Source organism: Theobroma cacao, chromosome 7 (genome assembly GCF_000208745.1).
Source record: "Theobroma cacao cultivar B97-61/B2 chromosome 7, Criollo_cocoa_genome_V2, whole genome shotgun sequence".
Lineage (NCBI taxonomy): Eukaryota > Viridiplantae > Streptophyta > Magnoliopsida > Malvales > Malvaceae > Theobroma > Theobroma cacao.
In genome coordinates this window covers 11,817,268-11,843,520 of record NC_030856.1, presented here as the reverse complement: position 1 = coordinate 11,843,520, position 26,253 = coordinate 11,817,268, and the positions used below count along the sequence as shown (strand labels likewise).

General features: G+C 31.0%; 2 protein-coding genes across 4 annotated transcripts; one reads left to right on the top strand and one right to left on the bottom strand.

Annotated features, from left to right (window-relative positions):
- On the bottom strand, window positions 1,107–9,552 carry LOC18594704 (GPI ethanolamine phosphate transferase 3). 3 transcript variants are annotated; one of them, XM_018125177.1, is made up of 18 exons: window positions 8,860–9,545; window positions 8,688–8,777; window positions 8,145–8,264; window positions 7,971–8,054; window positions 7,425–7,502; window positions 6,930–7,055; window positions 6,767–6,844; window positions 5,835–5,870; window positions 5,680–5,735; window positions 4,746–4,893; window positions 4,029–4,470; window positions 3,838–3,929; window positions 3,139–3,685; window positions 2,789–2,924; window positions 2,495–2,536; window positions 2,099–2,264; window positions 1,654–1,737; window positions 1,107–1,560 (listed from the first exon to the last, which is right to left on the bottom strand). In XM_018125177.1, exons 1-18 carry the CDS (start codon window positions 9,241–9,243, stop codon window positions 1,420–1,422), a joined length of 2,850 nt encoding a protein of 949 aa, XP_017980666.1. In that variant the 5' UTR covers window positions 9,244–9,545; the 3' UTR covers window positions 1,107–1,419. The 3 variants fall into 3 exon arrangements, 2 of the variants coding, with proteins under 2 accessions (XP_017980666.1, XP_017980667.1); XM_018125178.1 differs by having other exon boundaries at window positions 1,429–1,560; window positions 1,654–1,709; window positions 8,860–9,549; XR_001928881.1 differs by lacking the exons at window positions 1,107–1,560; window positions 1,654–1,737 and having other exon boundaries at window positions 2,245–2,264; window positions 2,663–2,924; window positions 8,860–9,552.
- On the top strand, window positions 21,241–22,314 carry LOC18594703. The gene is made up of 3 exons (XM_007022330.2): window positions 21,241–21,420; window positions 21,538–21,815; window positions 22,050–22,314. The coding sequence occupies exons 1-3, from the start codon at window positions 21,337–21,339 to the stop codon at window positions 22,111–22,113; spliced, it is 426 nt and encodes a 141-aa protein (XP_007022392.2). The 5' UTR covers window positions 21,241–21,336; the 3' UTR covers window positions 22,114–22,314.

Here is a 26,253-nt window from a genome sequence, read left to right as displayed (position 1 = left end):
AAAGAAACTAGAGTAATTGTTTTTCTCCACTTTAATATGTTGGCAAAGCTGATTGAACAAAGTAACTACTGCTTCATGGCTAACAAGCTAGTTGAAGATAATTCTTTCTCTGAGAAAGAAAATCCACATCCTCAACAGATTTGATGAGAAAAATATAGTCAACAAATGTAAGCATCATTTGAATAGTAGCATTGTTCTCAGGCCATGAGGTTTCCAAAAAATGATTCAGTCAAGTCATGCACTCTTAAGGGGAGATTTTCAACTCTCCATTGTTCTCATTAAATTTTCTGTCAATTAAGCATATGCTTGAGCTCAATTCAAATTCCACATCTATTTCACGCAGTATAACTGCACTGTATAAATGTTTACCTTGCTCATTGCCCTCCTCTAAGCTGCTTTAGGCTGCTTTCTTCAGGTGCACTTTCTCTAGGTTTTTGGGATGATGGTATCAATGAAAACATCATCAGATCCATGAAATGTATTACTTTTATTAGGATCCAGTTGTTAAAAGGGATTTTCTTCATTGTTCGAATGCATCCGAAGTGAGTGTGTACCGGATCTGGGTAGTAGCTGAAATAATCTTATTCGAAGTTGTGAAATGTTTCGCTGTCTCCAGCTTGGCGACTGTTTGGTGATAGCATATATCTTGAACGGAAATGTTTTGGTTGTAATAATGACTGAAGAAATGACAAGTTAGATCAAGAAAGGAAGGGAAAGTGGGTTTACCAGCAAATGCACGGTCCTATATGGCCCTAAAAACAGAGGGAAGTTAATTTTCAAGAGCAACTTGCGTTGGATAACATGCAGCAATCCAGCTCTAGCAAAGAAAACATCATCCTTGCATTTTCTCTTTTTAAATATACTCTCGAGAAAAGTTCAATGATGAAGCCTGCATTGAATAAAATCCACAACAAAAAGTCCCACCTTGTGCTCCTTTGGATCCTGAATACTCTTCCAAGTATGGAGAATTTCTCCAAACCAACTGAAACAAATGCACGTGCAATAGCAACCCTTACAACCACCTCGATGTGCACCACAACTAAAGTTTCATCAATGACTTCAAATATGTCTACTATAATCCTAAATTTTGTGTACTACAACTGAAATTCAATCAATGATTTCAAAACTTACTGGAATTTCACAAATTTATTTCGTACCTACATAACAGTTTTCACAAATCTAAGCACGATGCCTATCTGAAAAAAATGGAAGAGAAAAGCAGAAAGGATATAACCGGGTGACATATTTGCTTTGATTTTTGGAAGAATAAATGAACAATCACCAATAGATTTAAGTAAAATTCTTAATGCTTTCCACTCTTTATCCTGAAAAATTTTTTCATGTAGCCTATTTCAAAAGAGTTTTTCAGCTGTCATCTACTCATTGTTCTTTGCTAAGTAAAACTAACCAAATGGCTCCTCATTCCTCAGTACCACGATCACATTGCATACTATCCTCTTCTCCACTAAAATAGTATATGGATGCCAAAAAAATGAGGAGATCTGTAAGGATAAGCCCGAACACATCAAAAACAAATTTAGGAGCAAATAATCCCCACACCTGCAAGAAAAGAAAAGGCAGATTTTTGTGGGTGTCAAATATGGTCAGATTTGTATTAATAGTTACAAGGTCACTATGAAAAGATGCTCGTACCATTAGATGTCGCCTTTGGATGGCAACACACAGTATAGTAGCAGTGACTGTAGTAGCTGTAATGAGTCCATACATCATAAATATCTATAATGAAGATGAACGATCATTATAATAGATTAGAACATTAGAGTTATTCAGTGCATGGAATAGGATTACATAGTATAACTTCTATTAATACAAAATTTGTCATTGTCTCTAGCATATTAGGTGAAAAAATTAATTGGATTAGCAATCAAATATAGAGAAGAATGCCCGATTCTGTGGAAAGGAGTAAGATTGAAAAATTTTGTAAAGACAAAATATGAGAACACTTCCGGTGTGCATACGTCAAAACAAGATAAAATAAGGACACTTCACTCATCACTCTTTGTCTTATCACATCCTATCTATAATCTTATATACCAAATGCATCTTAGAAATATAGACATCCAAATGGAAAACTTACCCGGAATAACTTTATAGAAAAGAGACTTCTCCTGTGCTCAGTCTGATTGAAGAAAGATGGCCATGCAACAAAAAGAGCAAGCCCAAATACAGAAAGGATGTGAGAAAATCCAAATGTATCAATTGTCAGAAGGATTGCTTGTCGCACAAGAATGAACTCATCAAACCTGAAAATCAAACAAGGGTCAATATATACATCTCCTGGGTCAAACAGCAATAGTTGTGCTAAAATTGTTGCATAATTTGAAAGAAAACCAGCCATTTATGAATTTTGTGTTCAAGAAAGATAAAAGTCAGCATCAAAGCCAAATTGCTTATTCTTTAAAGATTTCATTTTTTGGCAAGTTAGTTCTGGGATGGAAGATGCAAGAAAGTCATACAAATACCAAAGACTCACCCAATAAATGCAGCACCATATCGCAGGCCATCAAAAGCACACCTGAATACAGAATCAGGAACACTTAATACATCTATTAGTAAAGTTCTTTAAATGGATACACAAACACATTACACACACAGTAACAATAAAATAACAAAAAAAACGAGCACAAGTAGAAGGATCTACCTCTAGTATAAGAAAAGAATCAGTTAATTAATATACCCAAGAACATCAATACCAAACGTGTTGTCTGACACTGATTTAAACCAGCACATATGCATGCCTCAGTATAAAGAATTACATGCATCTTACCAGTGACCAGTTGCAAAAAACAAACACACAGCTAACAGACTCCACTGGACAACAGGAAGAGGATGCAAACTTGAAATTCCTACAGCTCCATTAAAGGTATGCCGTTCAATACCTTCAAGTCTCATTATGCAATAACCTGTAAACAGAAATGCTAACATGTAAGGCATCATTTAGAAGCATGCATGCACTGAGCAAAAAAATATTTAGAAGCATGCATAGTTACAAATGTCATGAAAACCAACAATCCAAAAAATTTTATTTAGCGAAATTGAACTCTATAGCCTGGCAAGTAAAAGGAAATCAAAACCAAATGTATGGCCCAAGTAAATACAACAGTAAGCAAAGAGCACCTGCTACTATGGATCCTAATGCAACCAAGGCACCCTGCTTTCCCAGGAGAAGAATAATTGTTGAACTGCATGCGGATAAAATAGATATCATTTTAACAAACAAGCTTCCTTTGTAATTTGAAGTGTCCTCCTTGCTGAACAGCTGAACAAATGCCAACAATGACAGCTGACCAAGTCCAATAGCATAAATTGTCCGAGGGATGCAACTTTTTCCAATTCCTTTAAGCAAATAGGCCAGATTCAATATGTTGCTTTCAGTTGCCCAATGCAAAGCTATGAGCAAATAGCTTAGAATTGTTCCCAAGATAACATACTTCGGAATTCCCCAACAGCAGCTAGAAATGGCCTTGTAAAGAAAGTATCCTAATATCATCAATGCCAGAATTGGCACGATTTCAGCCATATATGCCCACACTGGTTGGCTTATAGAAATCCCACGCATCCATGAAGAGGATACATTCATGAACTGAGACGTGGCAGCTTGCTTAGATAGCCCAACTTCAATAGCAATTCTAAGAATGAATGTCAAAAGAAGAAATATAGTTGCCTGGGCATACATTCAAATCAAATTAGCAAAATAAAAAAAATATATATTATATTCATTTTATACAGATTTATGCCCCAAGGAAGAGGGGTAAGTTAATGTAAAAGATATTATGTTCTTAAACTTATTTAACCTTTAAGAAGAGCAATACTCACTTCAAGTAGCATCTTCTTCTTCATGAAAGAATAACGTAATGACATGATGCCAGTTGTGGCCAAAAGGAAATTTGCAACTTTCCCTTCTCCCACTGATCTCAAGCAAGGAAGAAAAAGAATAGTGGGAATGTCAGCAACAATGATTAAAAGTGCTTGCATGTTATAATGAAATATGAGATTCAGGAACTTACGAATAAAACTATTTGAAAGTAGGCTGCATGCACGAATCACCACTATAAAGCAAGCAAATATTAACCCAAAGGAAATTCCAGAATCTCTGGATGAAGGAAGAGAGACACCATATGACTTATTCACCTTCTTGATGGCAAGGAAATGAACATATAATGATAATAGCATAATCCCAATACCAGTGCCCATCATCTTTAAATTGAAATCAGTCCACTTGGAGCGAGCTAGCTCAGCAACATAAGAGAGAAAATTAAAATAGCCATCAATTTGCCTTTTAAGATCAGGCAATGATGTGTCGAAACTTTCATTTTTGTACAACAATAAATTCTTAGTATATGACCAATTCTCCTCTGCTTTAGTGTATAAATCTGATATGTGGAATAGGTCTTCAGAGGAAAATCCAATAACTGATAAAGCCGAATAGACATCAATATATCTTTTCACCTACATAAGAAGAATCTATATGAGGGTGGAAAAAAATGGTGGGTGAGCGAGAAGGGTGCTTCTAACAAATAATATATCATGCTGTACTTGCAGATATGTCTTGTCATAATCCCTTTATTACTGGTTGCTAATGTTATCTAATAGTGCAATGCATAGTTGATAAACTAATTGTCTTTTTTTTCTTTTTTTTTTAAAAGAAAAAGATAGCGTACAAAGTTCACATTGTGGTTGATGCCTCTAAGCCAAGGACAAAAGGCCGAAGGAAAAAAAATTACCTGCCATGAATTGACGCAGAGGACATTAATATAATTTTGCATCCATTCTTCCAACTTTTTTTGATCTTGACCATTCCCTGTTTTATACTTCTCCACGTTCCACGTACCCACAGCTAAGGCATATAACTCAGGATTAACACGTCCAATGCTGCAAATAGAGTGGGGAAGTGAATCGATAGCATGTTACTTTCAATGGAAAATTTGTTGGAACTATGAAAAGTGTAAAGAACATTGTAGTCAATAGGATATAAACTATAAATCAACATGCATTAAAGTACACAGGGACTTCACAGCTCTCAAAGATCATAAAACCTAAGCTACATGAAGCCATTATCAAAAACAATCAGTTTCCACAATCTATCTTTTAAGGGGAAGAGGGGGGAAAAAACAAAAACGTGTGGTTAGAAGGCAGCTTCATGCGACAAAAGTTTGTTGTACTAGAGGCCTTTCATTCCACTTGAAGCCACTGTCTTATGCAATGATAAAAGCCCCATGCTGTGAAGGGAAAAGAAGACTGAGTCCTAAGGGTAACTGCTTAAGCAAAAGATACAGAAAGTTTTTTGCCCTAATTTTTATGATGAGATGATTAACAGCTTTTTCCTGAAATTTGCTGTATGAAAATTTGACAATTATTTAGTTGCTTAGCCAATTGAAAAAAGGGTGCATTTTCTGCTCACATGCTAAGGTGCCAATAAAGACAATATGGCAGAGGAAAACAGCAGAAAGAAAAATAACTTACCTTTTTGGGCACATTTATACAAGGTCAATCCAAAGGGTAATTTAAATACTATTACTCCAATACAACCAACATGCCTCATATATTTAGTAGACATAAAACAACTTTAAAAGAAGTCCAACAAATAAAATGGTTGACAAAAACAAGGTAAAACATGTAACCATATTGAAGATGATTGACAGAATGCTTACACGGCACCTTCCAAATGGAAAGGGGACACCAAACAGCGATGACACTGTTACTGCAAAATCAAGCTGCAAAAAGTGACATGACTTAATATTTCTTTTAAAAGAAGAAAAGAATCAAAGACAAGTGATCAGAAACTGCAAATTGTAATAAAAGACCATTCCAACCTGTTGGATGGAGCTGATGCATATATTCCTAGCTGCCTGAAATTTAAGGAAAAAAGATGAGGAAGGAAAAAGAAAATTAGTTCTGGCTCTTGAGAATGCTACTAAATGGTCTAAAACTTTAAGACATTGATACGGTCGCACTAAGTTTTTTCCCATAAAAAATGATGCAGTACACACAACCCTAATCTGTACCTACAATTAAAGTTAGTCCCAAGTTGGTTCTATAGGCCAGTTGCTTTTCACAATCAATACTTTGCAAAGTTGGTTGCTTAATTGATTGACGTGCCATTTAAGAGTTAATTACTTGATATCTGGACCTTGCATGGTTGGTTAGTGTTGGGCTGATGGGGTGGTTAGTTGAGTTAAAACGGTTTTGAGCTTTTGTATAAATAAAAATAGTTTGGGTCTTTTTATATTTTTTTTACTCCATTTTTCTTTTATTTTTAATATTTTCTAACCAAAATATTATTATGTCGTTTTATATGTTCTATCAGTGAATATTGTTAAAATAGAGTGAAAAAGATTTGAAGTCTCTTGGTGAAAGAAAAAGAAAGATAAGGGAGAAACAAATTTAAAATAAAAACATATGAAAATTTTATTATTGTATTTTTTTCAATTTATTTATCTTTTTCTTAAATCTTAATTACTTTTTAGAAAATTATCCAATACAAAAATTTATTGATTCATACTTTTGAAACTTAAAAAATAAATTATCACCACTCAAAACAAAGTGCTGGGGATTTCCCTAGTAAAAAGTTATAATCAAGGCACCTAATAAAAATTTACAGCTAAGGCTTCTTCTGATAATCTTATGTCATTTTCACCTTTCCCTTTAGCACCAACAAGGCACACATATGCAGCCTAAGAAAAAAGATCTCTAGTCCATCAACATATATGCATATACTGAAAGAGAGAGGAAATACCAAATTTACCTCACAAGATGAAGAATCAAAATCAGATGGCATAGGAGGCAAATCTCTAAAACTCATAGCAAATATTGACGTTTCAACCTGCATGATATGGTTCAATTAAAAGACTGAAAAAACAAATGATAAAATTAAATTTCTACCAAGTAGATCTACAGAAGCGTCAGACCTCCTCAGCGCTTCCTCCTCCATGATCCCCATTTAAGGTTTGCCCATGGTCACCCATTACAAGAAGTAAAGTATTCTCATGTAACTCGCCAGGTCCAGACTGGTTCTGGAGCACTTCAATTACTTCCTGATGCAAACAATCAGTCAGGCAGAGACATAAAAGATTAAACATAAATGGACTCTTAGGAGACAAGAGAAGGATAAAAATGCAAGTAAATGTAACATAAACTTCTTGCCTATGTCAAGCCTCTTGAAACACAAAAAAGCATGGCACAAATAGCAGAAAAAAGTTCCCAAATGAAAATTTTGCACAACAGGTAGCTTTGGGTCAGGAACGTTTATTCTTTTATTAAAAAAAAAAAAGGCCCAAATTTATCGATAAGGAATGTCAAAGTCATCATAGAAAAGAACAAGGATGGAGAACACATGGAAGCAGGATTCAAACAAGGGGAAACCATTGGAATGCAACATACAGTTGTATACTTCAAGAAATTACCTCTAAAATTATATTGTACTGCTCCAACTTTTCAATCATTGGAACGGAATCAACACCATAGATGTGCCCTGCATGATCCTAACCACATACAAATTCATTAAATCCAAATTTGCAACATAACCACTTACACTACAATACAAAATCTTGGAAACCTCATGTAATTTTAGAAACAAGAGAAGCATCTACTGCAGCTTTCAATCAGGAGATTTATGCTAAAAGTTGAAGCAAACAATGAGAACATATTTATCGGCAATGTTTACATTAAAAAAGTCAAAGGGACTTAGTTCAGATAGCTTTTTCTGGTATATTCCAATTTTAACATCTACTTGGGTTTCAGTAAGAATAACATGACACTTAGCGTGAACAAGCATAGGGTAGAGGAAAATCCACAGAATTAGAAAAAGAATGCCAGAATACAACCATATGAAAACAAATCCCATAGAAATCCATATTCAGCTTCAGGCTTCAAGAGTAAATACCCTGAATAATTAACTAACCAATCATTTATCTATATTTCTCAATTCAAATAAAGCATTTTAATCATACCACACCAAGAAAATGCGCAATAAGGACATCCCAGTCTTGTTCATATAGTGATGGAACTAGGTGCTCAATGCATCCATTATCCACCTGAATAAAAGAAAAATGGAATCATATATCACAGCCATTGAAATACAAATAGTGTGTCAAGGAATTGATCAGTTAAAACACATGGCATACCGTATCAAGATCCTTAACATTAAAAGAAGGGTATGGATAAGATTTGTTGAAATGATTCGGAAACAACTGCGTCCATGTGTCGTCTCCCATCATCATCACTCTCTTCCCATTTTGAATCAACTTAATACAGATAAAACAAAAACACCAATAATAGAATGACAAAACGATTAAATATTTATCATTTCATTTGGTAATTTACTTTTGCTACTTATTTTTCAGTTCCTAATAGGCAAAAACAAAGGGTAGACAGTACAATCATAATCAATTAATTAAAATGATATATATAATATATATATATATATATATATATATATATATATATATATATACTGCCAACACTAGTTCCAACATAATTGTTCTTTGCAAAAGTAAAATCATACATTTCAAAAAGAATACATTTTTAACTTTTAATTATAAAAAGATATTAATATTTGAATTTCTATTCAAACAACCCACTTTTCGTTTTTAATTTCATATGCAAAAAGAGCAACGATCTAACAAATGGGTAGAAAAAAAAATAAAGAAGAGTTAAGAAAGGCAAACCTGCTTAATGAAATTGTCTTCAACAATGGCAGGGGCACCAAAGCTATTCCCAACATCAATAAAAGTAGGGAGTGCCCCTGTTGTCAATCCCTGAAAACATCAATAAAGAGAAAAATAATTAATGGCTATTAGAAGGGAAAAAATTAGAACATGTGAAAAGAGAAAAAAGAACCTTCAAACGTTGCAAACTGGTAGTTGGTGGGTCAGCGATAGCTTTAAAAATCTTAGCAGAGGAAGGATTCTTTAAAGCCACCCTTTGTAACACTTTCAATTTATCCATCCAAGGTTGTTTTTGCTCAAAAAAAGAACTTGGAGCGACGAAATCAAAACGCAGCGCATCGAGGACAATGATGATGAGACGGTCAACAGCCGGTTTGGTCCAACAAGAGGAAGAAGAAGAAGAAAGGCAGGGAGATTGAGAAAGGTCGGAGCACTGGCTGGAATGGGGAAGCTCAGTTCGGGTTAAGAGAAAGCCTTTGGTGAATATTAAAATGGCTATGATGTGAAGAAACATAATCAGGACCGTCCATTTTCCTAGTCTCCACCATCCCCTCATCGTTCCCGTGTCTTTGATGCCGCTGATTTGTGAGAGAAAGTAATTAGGGGAAGAGAAAGAGGAACGAGAAGAGGCTGACAAAAACGGTGATGGAAAAAAGACGGCGGCCGCTGAGGGAAAACGGTGAGGCGAAGAAACAGGGAGGAGTGGTGGCTGTAAGCGGGCTGGCTGTGGCTAGTAAGGTTATTTCAGCATTTTGTTGTTTGGGCTGTTTTAGTTGTGTAAGTTTGTTTGGGTTCAGGTTTCGATCCTTATTGCTTGTTGGCCTGTTTTATTGGTCGCCCGCTTTGTTGGCAACTTTATTCTTTTCCTATCAAATTTAGCAGTTAATTTGTTTCATTTGATGTATTGTACATCGTGACTTCATTAACTCTGCATGGTTTTTGCTAAGAAAAGTAATCGAACACCGAAAGAAAGAATTTGTTTTTGATTTGATAGATATTAGTGTTTGATTCATGATCACCCCTTAGGTTTTAGGGAGATTGTTTTATTTGCGGTTCATATTATAAACAGGATTCCAACACCAACAAAACCCCATATGAAATGCTATTTAAAAAACTCACAATCGTATGCACGTTTTATAATTTTTGGATGTTCATGTTTTGCCTCAACACTTTGATATTATAGAAAAATTTTGATGTTAAAATTAGAAAATGTGTTTTCATTGGATATCCATTAGATATCAAAGGGTACAAACTTTATGGTTTACAAATGCACAGTATTTTTACTTCCAGATATGTTGTGTTTTGTGAATTTGTGAATCTATATTTCCATTTCAAGACTATGAATACAAACTGAATTCTCATATTTCACTACCTTTATATACTGTAAATTGTCCAGTTCTCGATGGTTCTGATTCAATTGCATATAATCAATATTCTTTGCATTCATTAAACTGTCACTTCTCATTCTATTACACAATTTTTACCAACCCATCAACTCTCTAATTCTCACAAAGCTTTATGTTCCATTCCATTTCCATGCACCAATATACTATCATTAAGTTGTTAAGTATGCTCATTGGACAAATGCAATGAGATAGAATTAGATGCTTTAGAGATTTGAACAAAAGTGCACTTACCTACAAATTCACTTGCCATTGGTTACAAATGGGTTTATAAGGTGAAACTACATGTTGATGGAAGTTAGAAAGATATAAAATAAGGCTAGAGGCTAAAGGTTATAACCAAAGGACATGTTTGGATTACCAAGAAACTTTTAGCCCTATAGCTAGACCTGACAATTCATATTAATGTGTCGTAAACGTGTCAGACACGATTAGACACGAAACACATTAAGGTTAAATACGAACACGACTCGTTTAACATTCGTGTCTTAAATTTGAAACACGTACACGTACACGTTTAATATACGTATAATACGACACAACACGATTAACACGTTTATTAAACGTGTTAATATATAATACGACACGATTAATAACACGTTTAACACGATTAATATGTTTGACACGATTAACACGTTTAGCACGATTAAATAAAAATATTTACAATTAAATATAATTTTATTATTTAAATTTAAAATCTATAATTATAAAAATAATTATAATAAAACAAAAATAATAATAATATCAAATAATCACTAAAAGTTAAAAATTATGATTAAGCATGTATAATTACATTATACCCTTTATAAAATTAAAAAAAACTTATTAAAATAATTATTTAAAATTATTTATATAAGGTTAAAATAATATTTAATTATTAATTTTTAATAGGTTAATAAATGTGTCACATATACATGTTTAAACACGATAACATGATTAAACACGATAACACGTTTAAGTAAACGTGTTTAAACGTGTTTTAAACGTGTCTGACATGATTAAGCACGAAACACGTTAACACTAAACCCAAAACCTGTTTAACCCGTATCTTCTCGTGTCGTGTTAACGTGTCGTGTTCAAAATTGCCAGGTCTACCTATAGCTAAGTTGTAAGCATAGCAATATGAGATTGATTTTGGCATTAATTGTTGCTAAAGGTTGGCATCTCATTCAATTGGACATCAACAATGCATTTTTGAATAATTTAAATGGGATAGTTTACATGGAACGAACTTAGCATTATGAGGTTAAAGGGGAGCACTTTTCACTTTCTAGACTATTATGCGGATTGCATAAGTCTTTGTATAACATTAAACAAGCCTTTAGGTAGTGAAATTCTAAATTTACCAATTCCTTGCTTCAATATGACTTCACACAAGCTAAGGCAACAAAAATTGGTGATTTTGTTGTTGTTTTTGTTTATGTTGATGATTTTGTTATTGTTGACTCATGAATAGGTTAGTTGTGCTATGAAAGAATATTAAAAATCATTTCAAGTTGAAAGACCTTTGCAAACTTAAATAACTCTTTTTATTGGAAATGGCTTGGTCTATAAAGAGCATTTTAATCTGTCAAAGAAAGTACACTTAGGTTTATTGGAAGAGTATGGTTTTTAGGGTGCTAAACCTATTTCAACCCCTGTAAGCTATAACCATAAGCTCACAAAACTACAAAGGATGACTAGTTAGTTGATGGTCCTATCTACATGCAATTAATTAGGAATTGATATATCTAACCTTCACCAAGCAAGATATAGATCATATAGTCCATGTATTATCCTAATACATTGACAAACTAGGGCATGCTCTCCCTCAACTAGCCTTTAGATTACTAAAATACTTAAACAAAGTTCAGGGAATTTTGTTTTCTACCAATAGTGACTTACATTTAAGAGCCTATACCGATAGTCACTAGGTAGGATATTAAGATTTTAAAAGATCAATCACATGTTATGGTACTTTTCTAGGAAATTCTCTTATGAGTTGGAAATCCAAGAAATAATCCGTTATTGCTAAAAGCTTTGTTGAAGCATATTATAGAGAATGACAACAGCTTATTATGAAGTGATGTGGTTGTTGTTTTTACTCAACAATCTTCATCTTGACGCAAAGAGTTGTTTTGTATTGTTGGACATATAGTGGTATTTCAAATGTTTCAATATCCCACGTTGCCTAAGTAGAAAAGATATTAAGTGCTTTATATAAACAAACCCATTATGAGCTTATTGTAAAGAAGAAAAGAAAGTGGGCTTATACGTACACGAGATCAGGCTAAGCCTTAAGAAAATGTGAATTTCCCCTTTGCACACGAGTATATACGTGGGCTCAGTCTTCTAGAATGTTATATAAAGTTATAATTTTCTCTTGATTTTCTATAACATTATTCCTAATTCTTCATTATCCTCAGTCTATAAATACCAGCATCTACCTAAGTTCCCAACACACCTTATTTCTCACATCATTTCTTCTTACCTTTCTTGTCTTCAACTTCTCTACTTCCTTCATTTCCCTATTTTGCAAGGTTTTTTCTTGTTTTTAATTTTTCTACTATTTTTTGTATCTATGCTAGTTTATGCAAACTAATCAAGAAGAATTTATTGAATTTTGGGATATGACTGCTACAATCCTTTTACATTAAGTTTCATATTCTATAAGGGCGAAACTTATCCTACGTTATTCTTGATTCTCTTTTATCCTCAGTCTATAAATATCAACCTCTACCTATGTTCCCAACACACCTCATTTCTCACATCATCTCTTCTTACCTTTCCTGTCTTCCTCTTCTCTACTTCCTTCATTTCTCTATTTTGCTAAGTTCTTTCTTGTTTTTAATTTTTTTGCTATTTTTGTATCCATGATAGTTTGTGCAAACTAATCAAGAAGAGTTTGTTGAATCCTGAGAGATAACTGCTACAATCATTTTTGCATCGAGTTTCATATTGTGAAAGGGTGAAAATTATCCTTAAAGACAATGTTTCACACCTTAGACTTTCTTGAATAGTTTTCACACTTCGTTATTTTTCCAACAATCTTAAAGATAAATTTCAAATTGGTGGAAGAAGTGGTTGGTCCTTGCTTTCATGGTGTTTGGCTCTTCCAATGAAATATCCTGCGTTCACAAAAGCTATGACATTTTATACTTTTGACTTTTTTCGGGGATTTAATTTACTAGATAAAATTTCTACGTGCCATCTAAAATGACTATGCAGTGTGTGCAAGTTTCCTCCTTCTATTTTGTCATATAATTATTTGAAAATTTAATTTCTTCCTTGAGTGCATATATTTGGCTTGGCATTTTAGGTATTTCCTTTTGGCGGATGGATTTTGTATATGATATGCTACTATGTCTTGGTTTCTAGAAAAGATGGTTACTAATGATATAAACAATAACCAAAAGTGTTTGCTTTTTCATAATGTGAAATGGTTGATGGTTGAAATTTGATGGTTATAATCATGTGCTTTCCGTTAAGGGTAATGAACGAAAATTTAAACAATTTGATAAGCATTGAAGCTAAAAATTTAAGTAAAAGATGAATCAATGCTTTACACATAAGGTTAGGGTTGTTTTATAGAATCACAAACTAAAAATTATAGTAGCAACCAAAATTCTCATAAACTCTTTCTCTGTGAGAGCTTTTTTGGTCTTTTTAAGAAGTTGAAATAGCATTTCGTAAGCTTCATGCAGAAAGATGTATAATAAGTGCTAAAATTACAAGAAAGAACATTCTATCAAAGCACATTTACAATTAAAATATTGAAACACATTTAATGGTTAGGAAGGTTAGTTGGCCTTTTTTAAAAAAAAAATAGTATAGTGTCTTTTAAAAAAATAATAAAACAAAAGAATAATGATTCAAATATGAAATATAAAATAATCTAATTTTTGACAACTAAAAGAACTTACTGGATGAAGATTTATTTGGTTTGATGGTTTGTAATATTAGGAAATTTTGAAGGGTAAAGAAAATAAATAAATAAATAAATTTATTGTCTCTTAAAAGAAACTATAAATAGTGGCTTCAAATTTTAATGGTCTAAAAGTAGTTTTGAGCTTTTGACATAAGTTATTTTAATGTTGGCAAACGCCTTACTTTAACTTTTTAATAGAAAAGCCAATTTAAAAGCAGACTAAACACCCACCTATTGAAAGAAGTTGCTTGCTTATATACCAAGTTCTACTAATCTTCAAAATAAGAATCTATAAAGGGATTTACACAAAAACAACTATTGAAGCAAAAGCTTATATGTTGATAATTTGGTTATATTTGACAATAGTTACTAGTATCTAGCAAAGTATGGCATGGAAGTGGATCTTGGATGGTGGAATTATAGTGCTAGTCATGTAATCCATAAATTGAATATATGTTCGTATATATCTCTAGATGTGATGTGATAAGGAATTATGGTTATGTATGAAACTGTTTTACATTTGGTTTTGGTGAAAGTATGGCATTATTCAACTAATAGCCTAAATAAAAAGGACTATACCTCTGTCTGAGATACTTCCTAGATGGAGGGGATTATACTTCTGTTTGCATATTATGTTTGGTGTGATTATGACAATAGAAGTGGTGAACGTTATATAAATGTATTAAATATATGAGTTTGGAATTATTGCTATGCCTTTAGGCATAATGTTGTGAGTTAATCATGATGTTGTACATAAATGGTGTTTGATGAATGTTGATTGTGAATTTAAATACTTATGTTTATGATTAGTCAATTCTTGTTATTAAATATATTTTAAAAATAAATATTGATTTTAATTACATCTTCCGTCTGTTTTAAGTTCTTTAAGAACCATTACCCTTTTTGGCATGGTTTGAATTAAAGTTAGCAATAATGATCTTAAAGTTATGGTATGATTTAAAAAGCATACTTTTACTACCAAAACAGATTTGGTTTTGATATGAAATATTTGGGAGAAGCCAGTGCTATTTTGGATATTAAAATCATAAGATGTGATAGTGGTCTAATGCTAACATTAGAGCATTATGTTGAAAGGCTACTAAAAAAGTTTGGACATTTTAATGTCACACATGTGAGTACTCCTTATGATGATAATACCCAATTAAAGATAGAGGTTCTATATAGTTTGGCTCAGTCCGAATACATTGAGATTATTAAGAGTTTGATGCATTTGATGAATTATACTTGACCCGATAAAGCTTATATTGTGTGGAGATTAAGTATATATACACAAAGTCTTAATCAAGACCTCTAAACTACCTTAAGTTGAGTAATGAACTATTTGATAGGTACCATAAACTATGATATTTTATATAATGGATTTTTGACTTATTAGAAGGGTGCAATGATGTTAATTGGATCTCAGATTCAAATGAAACAAAATCCATAAGTGGTTATGTATTCACTCTTAGTGGGAGTACCAGTAACTTGGAAATTAACCAAACAAACAATAATTGCTAAATCTATAATGAAATTGGAATTTGTAGCTTTAGAATTAGCTGGCAATAAGGTTAAGTGGTTAAGAAACCTATTAGTAGATATTCTGTTAGGAATTACACCAACATCTTTTGTATCTATACATTGTGATTGCCAAGAGGCAATAGTCATTGTAAAGAATAAAACTCTCAACGGTAAGAATAAATGCCTTCGCTCAAAACATGATGTGATAAAGCAATTGCTTAAAGATGGAATTGTATTTAATAATTATGTGAAGTCAAAGCTAAATTTGAACGATCAATTGACTAAACCCTTACGAAAAAATTAATTAACAATACATCGAGGGGAACAGGACTTGAACCAATTGAGAAAAATCGACAATAATGGCAACCTAACCTATATGAGTAGTGATCCCATGAATTAAGTTCATATGGGTAATAACAAGTTATTTGTTGATAAATTACGCACTATTAAAATTATTATCTTTCTTATGGTGTGTGAATAGTGTAAGACTACTCTGTAAGAGAAGTTGAGTTAAACTCTTAAAGAATTTCATTTTCCTTATGGGTGGTGTATTTAATTGTAGTATACACATAATGAAATCACCTATATAAGTGTGGAGTGGGACCATTTTTATAAGAATTGTGACAAATTCTCTATAGCTCTTATAAATAACTAGGCACGCCCATGGTCTATTCATGCAAAACAGCCTTGAACAACAAAAATTGTGGGGATGTAATGTGATTAATGAAAATCATATTTCACATAAAATTTTTTTGGTTCATATAAGTTATAAACTTCACCAAAATTCTATGATTTATGTTACATTATTTCTAGGCCTAGATCATAACTTAAAAATCACCAATCTCAATGCATTACACTCAAGTGAGATTAAACCTAGCAAAAACTTCCGATTGTGAAACCTTATGAAATATGTGGGGGATTGTTGGACATATAGTGGTATTTCATAATGTTTTAATATCCCACATTACTTAGGTACAATAGATGTTAATGATTTATATAAGCAATCACATTATGGGCTTGTTGTAAGGAAGAAAAGAAAGTGAGCTTGTGCGCATACGAAATCGAGCCAAGCCTTGAGAAAATGCGGATTTTCTCCTACGTGCAAGTATATATGTTGGCTAGGCCCAAGTGATATTTTGTACCTTGGTGGTTTATTTTTTTTACCTTACTGACTCAATCTTTTACCATTGTCAAAATTTGTCTTTGATTTAATTAGTCTATCAGACTCAGTCTTTGTAACGTTACAAAATGTTTTAGACTCAGTCTTCTAGAATGTCGTATAACGTTATAATTTTTCATGGCAAAGAGTTAGTCTTTGATTGAATCAGTTTTTATAACGTTATAGAATATTATAGACTCAGTCTTTCAGAATGTTATATAATGTTATAATTTTCTCTTGATTTTCTACAACGTTATTCTTGATTTTTGTTTATCTTTAGCCTATAAATACCAACCTCCACCTCAATTGTCACATCATTTCTTCTTAACTTTCCTATCTTCCTTTTCTCTACTTCCCTCATTTCCCTATTTTGTTGGATTTTTTCTTATTTTTAATTTTTCTATTATTTTTGTATCCTTGATAATTTGTGTAAACTAATAAGGAAGAATCTATTAATCTTGGGAGACAACTGTTACAGTCTTTTTGCATCGAGTTTCACATTCTGAAAAGACAGAATTATCCTTAAGGACAATGTTTCATGCCTCAGACTTTCTTGAATAGTTTCTATGCTTCGTTATTTTTCCAATAGTTTTGTGATAACCAATCAACTCTCCACATTTGCATAAATTCAATTTTTCATGATAAGATCAAGCACATTGAACTAGATGATCCTTTCATGGTAGACAAAAGTACTTGAATGGATTATCTCTTCCAATTAATTTCCTAGAACTTCAAAACTGGCAAATTTATTCACCAAAGCTTTATAACCATGGTTTTTTTTCCACAAATTGTTGAGCAAGATGAGTATTCTTAATATCTATACTCATATTGAGGGGAGTATTAAGAGTAATTTTAAATTTATAATAATTTATTAGCTAGTTAGTTATGTTAGTTAGTGTACTATAATTAGTATTCTATTATTGCAGCTATTGCTTTACAGCCTTTTACCCTTGCTATAATTACCGTACCATAGTAACCGAAGCTATTGTAAATATTTAATGGATACTTTTGCCCCTTTTTGTTAAATTTTGTTAGGACTATTTTACATTTGGATATACAAGTTGGCTTTGTAACTACAATTTTATTAATGAAAAATTCTTTGCAAAATCCTTTCTTGCAACTTTTCTTTCTAATTGAGGTTGCATTTGGTGCCTTACAATGCAATCACATTGTAGGAAATGTGATTGTAAGGAATGTCATTGCTGGTAAGTGTTAGTTAAAATCCTACTACGCAAGTATACGTATCGAATAGATAGTATATTAGCAAGCAGGGTATCGATCCCACAGGGAATTAATCTAAAACTTTACTAAGTACTAAAATTAGAACAATTTAATCTTATCCAAATAATCAAAATTAAATAATTAATTAAAGCTAAAATTAAAACCAATAAGAAAAATCAAAATAATAACTTGAGAAAATATCAAATCAAACAAGCCTAGGATCACAATATCCCTCACACTTCATCTAAATCTTACATTTCTTACTTAACTTATTTCAATGGGTTGAATTGCTAACCTAGAGTCCTAAATTATTTATAAGGGTCCCCCGACTCAACCTATAAAAATATCTATTTTAACCAGAACACTATATCCCTATGTGATTTGAAATTAAAATAGACTCGTTAAGTTTAGGCTTTAATCTGGCTACATACGGCCTATAGGTATATCCCTATCTTACGCAAATCAATTAATTTGATCATATGCTATCTCAATTTTAGTCTACTCTAAACTCCCTTTCCCAAGTTTGTTTAGGTTCTTAAATCAATTTAATTGGTGATCAGACAATTAAAAACATTAAGAACAAATTAGAATAACCAATTCAAATCCCATTAAAAATAAGTAAGAAAGAGATTAAAAATCTAGATTACATGTGAGTTCAATTGCAATCCTAGAAAAAGAAATTTAGCAACTCATAATTGCAAAATGAAATAACATTATATAAAATTCAACCATTGAAAGTATCAAGAAAGATAAAAGCTAAGGAAGAAAACAAAATAATATTTTTCGTCTTGATCTCCAAGTTTCAGCCTCAACTTGTAACTTCTTGAATCTCACAAAAGTTGTCTACCTAATGTTGTCAAAACATATCCTATTTAGACTAATAGATTAAACCTAAAGTTCCTTAAGCTGACCTAGGGTTTATTTGGGCTTAAGAATGTAATAAAAGGCTCAAAAATCAATTATCAGTCTTTACAAATTTTCATTCCCGGCACAGTAAGTCCAGCCATTTTCCAATGTGATTTTCTCTATCTTCAAAGTAGAACTAGGCAAAGTGATCCTCATGAAAGTTGTAGCTCTGTCTCTTAGCTTTCCAATGATCTAAGAATCGCATCATTTAAAGTTCTGTAGCTCGAGATATGTCCAAAATACCGAAACATATGCAAGGAGATTCTAGGTCTTTCAGCACCTTACTTTCCAAAATTAAGCCCAATCACTTTTAATCTTAAAAATATAAAAATCAATAAATAATAACTAAAATAAAAAGACTAACATAAAATTAAAATAACTCACTAAAAAGTACCTAATCATAAAAACATCTAAAAAATAATTAAATTATAATTAAAAATTGAGGACTTAGCTAATATTTAATAACAAAATTAGAGTAAAATAATTCTATAAAATAGAATTATCAGTAAGATAACATTGCAGCATAATAAGGAAAGTGTGATTAAAATGTTAAGAAGATAAATAGCAGTATTTGATTTACAATTACTTTACTAAAAATGTAATGTTAATTTTCAAAATTACCTTTATGTATTAAAATAGAAGTTTAATATACTTGTATATTTTTATTTTGTAAAATTTTATATGATATTATCTCTTAAATAAATTTTCTAGCAAATAACTAAGTATCGGCCAAATCCATGCTCATAGTAATTAGAAAATAATTTTTATTTGTTAGCAATTTTGAAAATTTTAAAATATATTAATGGTATTATTATTTTGAAATATTCCTAAAACATTTAAAATTGAAAGTAAAAAACGAAAATTTTTTTTAATTTTAAAAGTTTATTAAAAATTACATGGACGAAATAATGTTTATAATTTTAAAAAATTATGAGCATAAAAAAGAATATCTTCTATTTTTTCAAAATTCTAAATACATTTTTTATTTTATGGATTTTCTAATCTTTTTATAATTTCTTTAAAATAAAAATTATTTTANAATTTTTATCATTCCAGAATTTTTTTTTAATAATTTTTTTATTTTTAAATTTTTTTAGAATTTCTAAGAATTAAAAATTATTTTTATGTTTTTCAAAATTTTTCAAAAATTTAAAAATATTTTTAAAATTTTTTAAAGTGATAAAAATTAAGTTTTAGAATTTTAATTATTGAAAAAGACAAAAACATCAAATAAATTTGATAACATAGCAAAGTAAGTTATAATATGAGATTGTATTGAAAAAATCAATACAATCACATTACATCCATTGACTATAACGTAATTGCATTGTAATTTTATATTGTACTAACAAAAAAGGTTTTGAGTTAAAGGTATTGAATTCAAAAAATTAGGTATCTCCTTGAGGACTATTTGTCCCATTTAGTGAATTTGCATGGATTTTGCTAAGAAAAGTAAACCAACACCAGCGGAAATTGCGCAGAAAGTTTTAGACTCATAGCACTCGGTTTCATATTCAATGATTTAGCATTCTAAGTTTTCAAATGTTAGAAAATATAACCATTGGAATCCCTGGCTGGAGTCAGTCAATATGCCTAAACCTAGTGACTTAGAATTAAATTAAAATTTTAGTCTCCAAGGAAAACAAAAACTAATCCCATCTTCAATCTTGGTTTTGTTAAAAATATTAGTAGATAGAGTACGAGAAAGGGTTGATTTAACCGTTGTTTCGTCTTCTCAAAATTGATATAAGATAATGTTGAAGATTTCAAAATTTTTTTTCTTCAACTTTTTTGTGTGAATTAAAAAAATTATATGAAATTGCCTTACGTACCACAAGATATAATTGTTTTTTGTCTGTTAAATTTTTTAAAACGAAGACTTTGACATATTCAATGGGACATCTACACGTTTTTGAATAGGTCAATTTAAAAGGTGTTTAATTTTAAAAATTAAAATTTAAAGAGTGTACTTGACAAATTATTGAATTTTTGAAATGTTTTTTTTTTTTTAAAAAAAAACCCATTCATTGTTTAACGGGGAAGTGTTAAAAAGAATAATAAAATAATAAATTCTTGATATAAAATTGACTGAAAATGTTAAGAAGTCTCCATCGTGTTAGGTAGGAAACTTACCTATTCAAAACCCTTTAACGGTTAATTCCAAAAGAAAAAGTCACTACATAAAGCATCGAGCGTCTCTGATAGCTGATTTCCACTATCAACTGGAAATCTTGCGATGTCGCACCGATTATCATACGATCTCTTTCGACTTTAAATTTAGGAAAGCAGCGCTCAAATTTCGAAATATAATGCTTATGCCCGTTCAAATTGGTCCAGCAAGCAGAAGAGGATTTCTAACCCGTGTTTTGGTTTCAGTTGACCTTAAGGAGGAGGAATTAAATAAAGTCTACTAAAAAATAAATAAAGAATTATTAGGGCTGGATCGAACTATATATATGCATATGCCTGATGATTTACATTCACTTTTCCGAGTGTGCTAGGTAAACCAACACTGAAAAAAGAAAGAAAGAAATGAATGCTATGGCATTGAGCAAGAGAAAGTCTCCTCTGGCAATTCCAAAAGTGAGTCATGGATCGTTACAGAGGAAACATCAGGTATTCCAAACATATATTACTGTGATTTTTCTTTTCTTGATGTTTTCCTTTCTCTCAAAAGTTTCATTAAATGGTGCTTTTGAATCTTACATGCCATTCTAGTTTTTGCATTAAAAGAGGAGGAGGACGGAGAAACTGAATGCCCGAATGAGACAGTTGCGAGCAGAGATGGAAAAGATCAGCGAAGAACAAAGAGAGATCAAAGAGGGCCAAATGCAGGTCAAACAAAAATTTGAAGCAATCGAGCAGGAATGTGATCAGCTTCGAAATGAGACTAACCTCATCATACAACAAAGTGCCAACACCCAACTCCGCCTCGCCCTCATGTTTCGGATCCTCAAGGCGAGGGAAGACCAAGACTTCAACAGAGCAGCACAGCTCACTCAGGCTTTGCGGTTGGTCTATCATTTCTTTTTCCCATTTCTTCCCTACATTCAAATGATAATTAGTATTATCAATTCATCATGATAAAAACTATGCTGTAACTTAATTGCTGTTTGCTTAAATATTTTCTCGAAAAGATTTTAAAAAAGAAACCCAAATTGTGCTTGTTGATTTTGAACCTTTTGGTTACTAGCAGTTCATTTTCTTTTCTTTTCTTTCTTTCTCACTCTTTGCTCTTATTGCAGTGAACTCGTAACAATGCAAAACCAGAAGATGGAAGGTTCGGTGGAAAATTTGCTAGGCAAGTAACAGTTAAATAAGGGTTTATATTTGATGCATGATATGAATGTGCTCTATACATGTAATTATGAATTACATGTTGCCATACCAATAATGCCGTGAAAAATTTAGCAAAGTCTTCAAAAATAAGTGAACACATTCAAGTGTTTAATCAGTTAAAAAAAGTTACTAAGTATTTATTAATCTTTTGTTTAACCTCTTTTGCACAAATCACTTGGAGAAGAAAATTTTAGAAGGATGAAAACCCTGTCCAAAGTTGTATTTTATGGCTTTGCTGACTAAGAATTCTTGTGGTTTTGGAGGATAACAGAGAGCGATTCCCCTGTTTCAGCCCCAGCTCTTTGGTTTTTTTGAGTTAAAAAGGGTCAATGACAACCCCCTTTTTGCCCTCTTTGGGCCAATAATCAGAGTGCTTATCCCCCATTTTTTTGGCCCCCAACTCTTTGGTTTTGAAATGCTGGTTTTTTGAGTTAAAAGAGCCACAACAACCCCAGCAGGTTCAACAATTGCAAAACATATTTTGGAGCAATGTTACTTGGCTCATCGTATTTTGCATAGGCTCCCAAATTCTTCACTAAAATGTGAGAGTTGGATGAACATACAATTATACATCATGTTACGTAGGGCAAATAGCATTTTCTTAAAATATTCAAGTTAAAAGTAGATTCAAAATTCAGATCTTTCCAAGTGAATTTGATTTCAAAGATGCTTCTTCTCCAATCCTAATTTGTTCATTGAAAAGAGGATAAACATGTAGCCTTTTTTAAGGCATAATATTTAAAAATATCTCTAAACTATTTAAAAATTTTCAAATAAGTCTTTATATTTTTATTGCGTTCAACCAAGTTTTTATATTTTTATTTTAAACCCAACAAGCCCTTATATTTTTATTTTACATCAAACAAGCTTTTATGATTAATTATTGACTTATTCAAAACACTACTTGTCATTATATGCTTTTATGTCAACACTGAGTAGACATAAAATGACAATAAACATTTTGAGTAATTGTAATTAGTCAACTATTAATCATAAAGACTTATTTGATCAAAAATAAATTACAAGGGCTTAATTGAACGCAATAAAAGAATAAAGATTTATTTAAATTTTTTAAATATTTTTAAGACTTTTTTGAACATTATGCCTTTTTTTATTTAAGATTAAAATATGAATGCTTATTCTAATGATTAAGCAAAGTTTTATTTTCCATGGCAACATGTAATTCATTGTCAATGTATAGAGTTTGTACATTCACGGTGCATTCAATATAAACCCCATAAATAAATAAAAATAACGAGCGAGGTTCAATCTTTAAATCTTGTTCACTAGAGTATCAAGGTTTTTTTTTTTTTTTTTGTGGTTGTCATAGAACGAAGTTAATAAATTTGTATGTGATTTGGAACATATAAGAAATAGACTGGACTCGTCAGTGCACAAGAGAGAATCCAAATTGCTTGTACTCTGTTTTATTCCTTTTGTTTGGTTAATGTTAATGTAACTTGATTTCTGCTTTGATTTTATTTTGCGGCTTGATTTTGACTCACTATTTCCTCTATTTTATGTTTTAGTTCATGATTTTATCTTGTCAATTACAATTTGGTAATAAATGATTTATGAAAGTGATCAGTAGTTTCTTGTGGTTTTTAAGAAATTAAATACTTGTTAAATATAATATCTTAAATATTAAATTGTATATATACTAAATGCATTTAAGCATTTGGTGTGATAATAGATGCATATAATTTTTAGTTAAAGGGTCGGATTTGAATTTTAATTTCCTTAACATAAAATATATTAATATGATATAGATATAAAATAGGGACCAGATCTAAAAATTTTACTTGCATACTTATTAAAAAACAACTGAACTCAAAAAAAAAAAAGAATAACCATGCAATATTTTTTTTTTGAAATTATGGAAAATAGCTTCGGCAAATTCTATCATATTATAAAAATCTAAATATTTATTTGCAGTATATGAATCTTTTAATAGTATATAAAAGACTAAAGAGCAACTTATTAAGCCTAGATTTAAGTCATTTAATTGCTTTCTACTTACAAATACTTGGAACAAAAACAAGAAAAAAAATGAAGAATTAAATGAAAACAATTCTTGAATTCCAAGGATAACAATATATGTGCAATATAATGTTGATATTAATTAGTGAATGAATCCAAGAAATATCAACCATCTATTTATGCTTTTATTATATAATAAATATCTAAAATAATAAGCAAATAACAAAATATAAATACTATCAAGGTGAGAACTAAGTGGAACTTTTATTTCAATCAATTGAATATATATGGATTATTAATTGGTGGATTTTGGAGTATTACCTAGCTAACGATTAAAATGAACTTTTTAGAAATAATTTTGAATCCTATATATATGGATATGATCTAGCTTTAAGATAAATAAAGAGAATTTCATCTTGTTAATTAATAGGAAATTTTCAAATCAAAAGACATGATCTCACATGTATTCCAAATGAAGCAATCATAAAATCCAAAATTTGAGGTATTTTAACCTGAGTTTTGAACTTTGAAGTTTCTATATTAGTTTATCATAATGCATGCTCAATAATTTGTTTTAAAATTTTGTCAATAATAGATCCTTTTCGTCAAAATTTTTAATTAACCAATATAGCAAATTACCTAGTTAATTATAGACACCAAATTTTGTCGGGAGCAATTCAAGATTTTAATAAAATACTTATGTAGATTAAATTAAAATTAATTTGATTTTAGTTTTGAACTTTGATTTGGGTATGTCTTTTTCGATATTTTTAGATTGATTTGTTTGGGCCTATTTTTTTAAATGAATGTAAATCTTAGTCCAATTAAGATTTCAATCATATGACCTTTGTAGCTCAAAAATAAATATAAGTCCATGAAAAATAAAAAGTATTTAAAATATATAAAAAATTAAAAAAAAAGTAAAAAAAAAAAACAAGAAAAAAGAGAGAAAGCTAGACCACCATGGCTCCAATTGGTAGTCGACTTTCACTCTTCTTAAGTCCCTAATTCCTATTGTTACCATGAACCAACTGCCTACTCAAGGGCAAATTATGCCAATTCAGAGTACAAATCCTTATGACTCAATTCTTGTGCCCGATTTGGATATCTCATAAAATAAGAAAAATTAATAGTAAACTTGTCAAAGTCAAGAGAAGATTTGGGAGTGCAACAAAGTTATGAACTTTTAGAGGAGTGCTTTATATCTATTCAAGGAATAGATATCTATGGTCCCGTTGATGCAACGGAATTATGTTTGGTGCTTGATATGGTTATTCCACCAAAATTCAATGTCCCCAATTTCATGAAGTATAATGGAACTAAATATAGGGATGCAAATGGGTTGTTGTACATTGTACAGGTATCCAACATAATAACATAGGGTTCGGGTATCCTATATTTGGTTATGGAGCAAGTTCATGTCAAACTTTTAATATTCAACTTAAGTTCAGGTAGGTTTCGAGTATCACCTTAAGATACCCTAAACTCGAATTTGGTACTTGCAAAAGCCGATTATAAATAATATTATAATATTATATATAATGTTACAAAATTTTATAATTAGTGAGATTCAAACATTTGTCCTCTTTACCTTCGAGACAATCTTAATAAGCCATCTCAACTAACTTCCATTTTTTTTATGGTTTAAATTTTAATTGTTAGTCAATTGCATATGAATTAGTGTAAATTATCTTTTCATTCATGTTTTGGATTTGGGTTATTAAACAAGAATCCATATACAAAAAATTTGCCTTGTATAATTGGGTATTTAAAGAATTTGGATAATTAACAAATAGTATTATATTAATAGGGTTCAGTTTTAGATAATATTTTGTAATTTTATCTGAGTTTTAATAGGATTAGGATATCTTGATAATTAAATGATTTCAAGGTCTAGTTCCTTAAAAATAGTTAGTAGCCTACCCATTTACATCCATAACCAAATACCCAATGACTCATATTGTAAAACCCCTTATCTTAGGTAGAGATTAGTTAAGTAAAATCCTACTTGGTGAGCAAATTTAAACATGTTTTAGGGCTAATTTCAAGTTTTTAAGTGTACAAGTTCTTACGAAAGAAATATAGGTCAAAAGAATGTATTTTCAAAGTGAAAATTTACATTTTGGAACA

Coding starts and splice junctions, on each gene's coding strand:
- LOC18594704 (XM_018125177.1), bottom strand. CDS start 9,243: ATGAGGGGATGGTGGAGACTAGGAAAATGGACGGTCCTGATTATGTTT. Junction 8,055..8,144: donor ATGTTAAGGATCTTGATACG/GTATGCCATGTG, acceptor TCTTTTATTCAG/GTGGATAATGGATGCATTGA. Junction 1,738..2,098: donor TTTCTATAAAGTTATTCCGG/GTAAGTTTTCCA, acceptor TCTTCATTATAG/ATATTTATGATGTATGGACT.
- LOC18594703 (XM_007022330.2), top strand. CDS start 21,337: ATGAATGCTATGGCATTGAGCAAGAGAAAGTCTCCTCTGGCAATTCCA. Junction 21,421..21,537: donor CGTTACAGAGGAAACATCAG/GTATTCCAAACA, acceptor TTGCATTAAAAG/AGGAGGAGGACGGAGAAACT. Junction 21,816..22,049: donor CAGCTCACTCAGGCTTTGCG/GTTGGTCTATCA, acceptor CTCTTATTGCAG/TGAACTCGTAACAATGCAAA.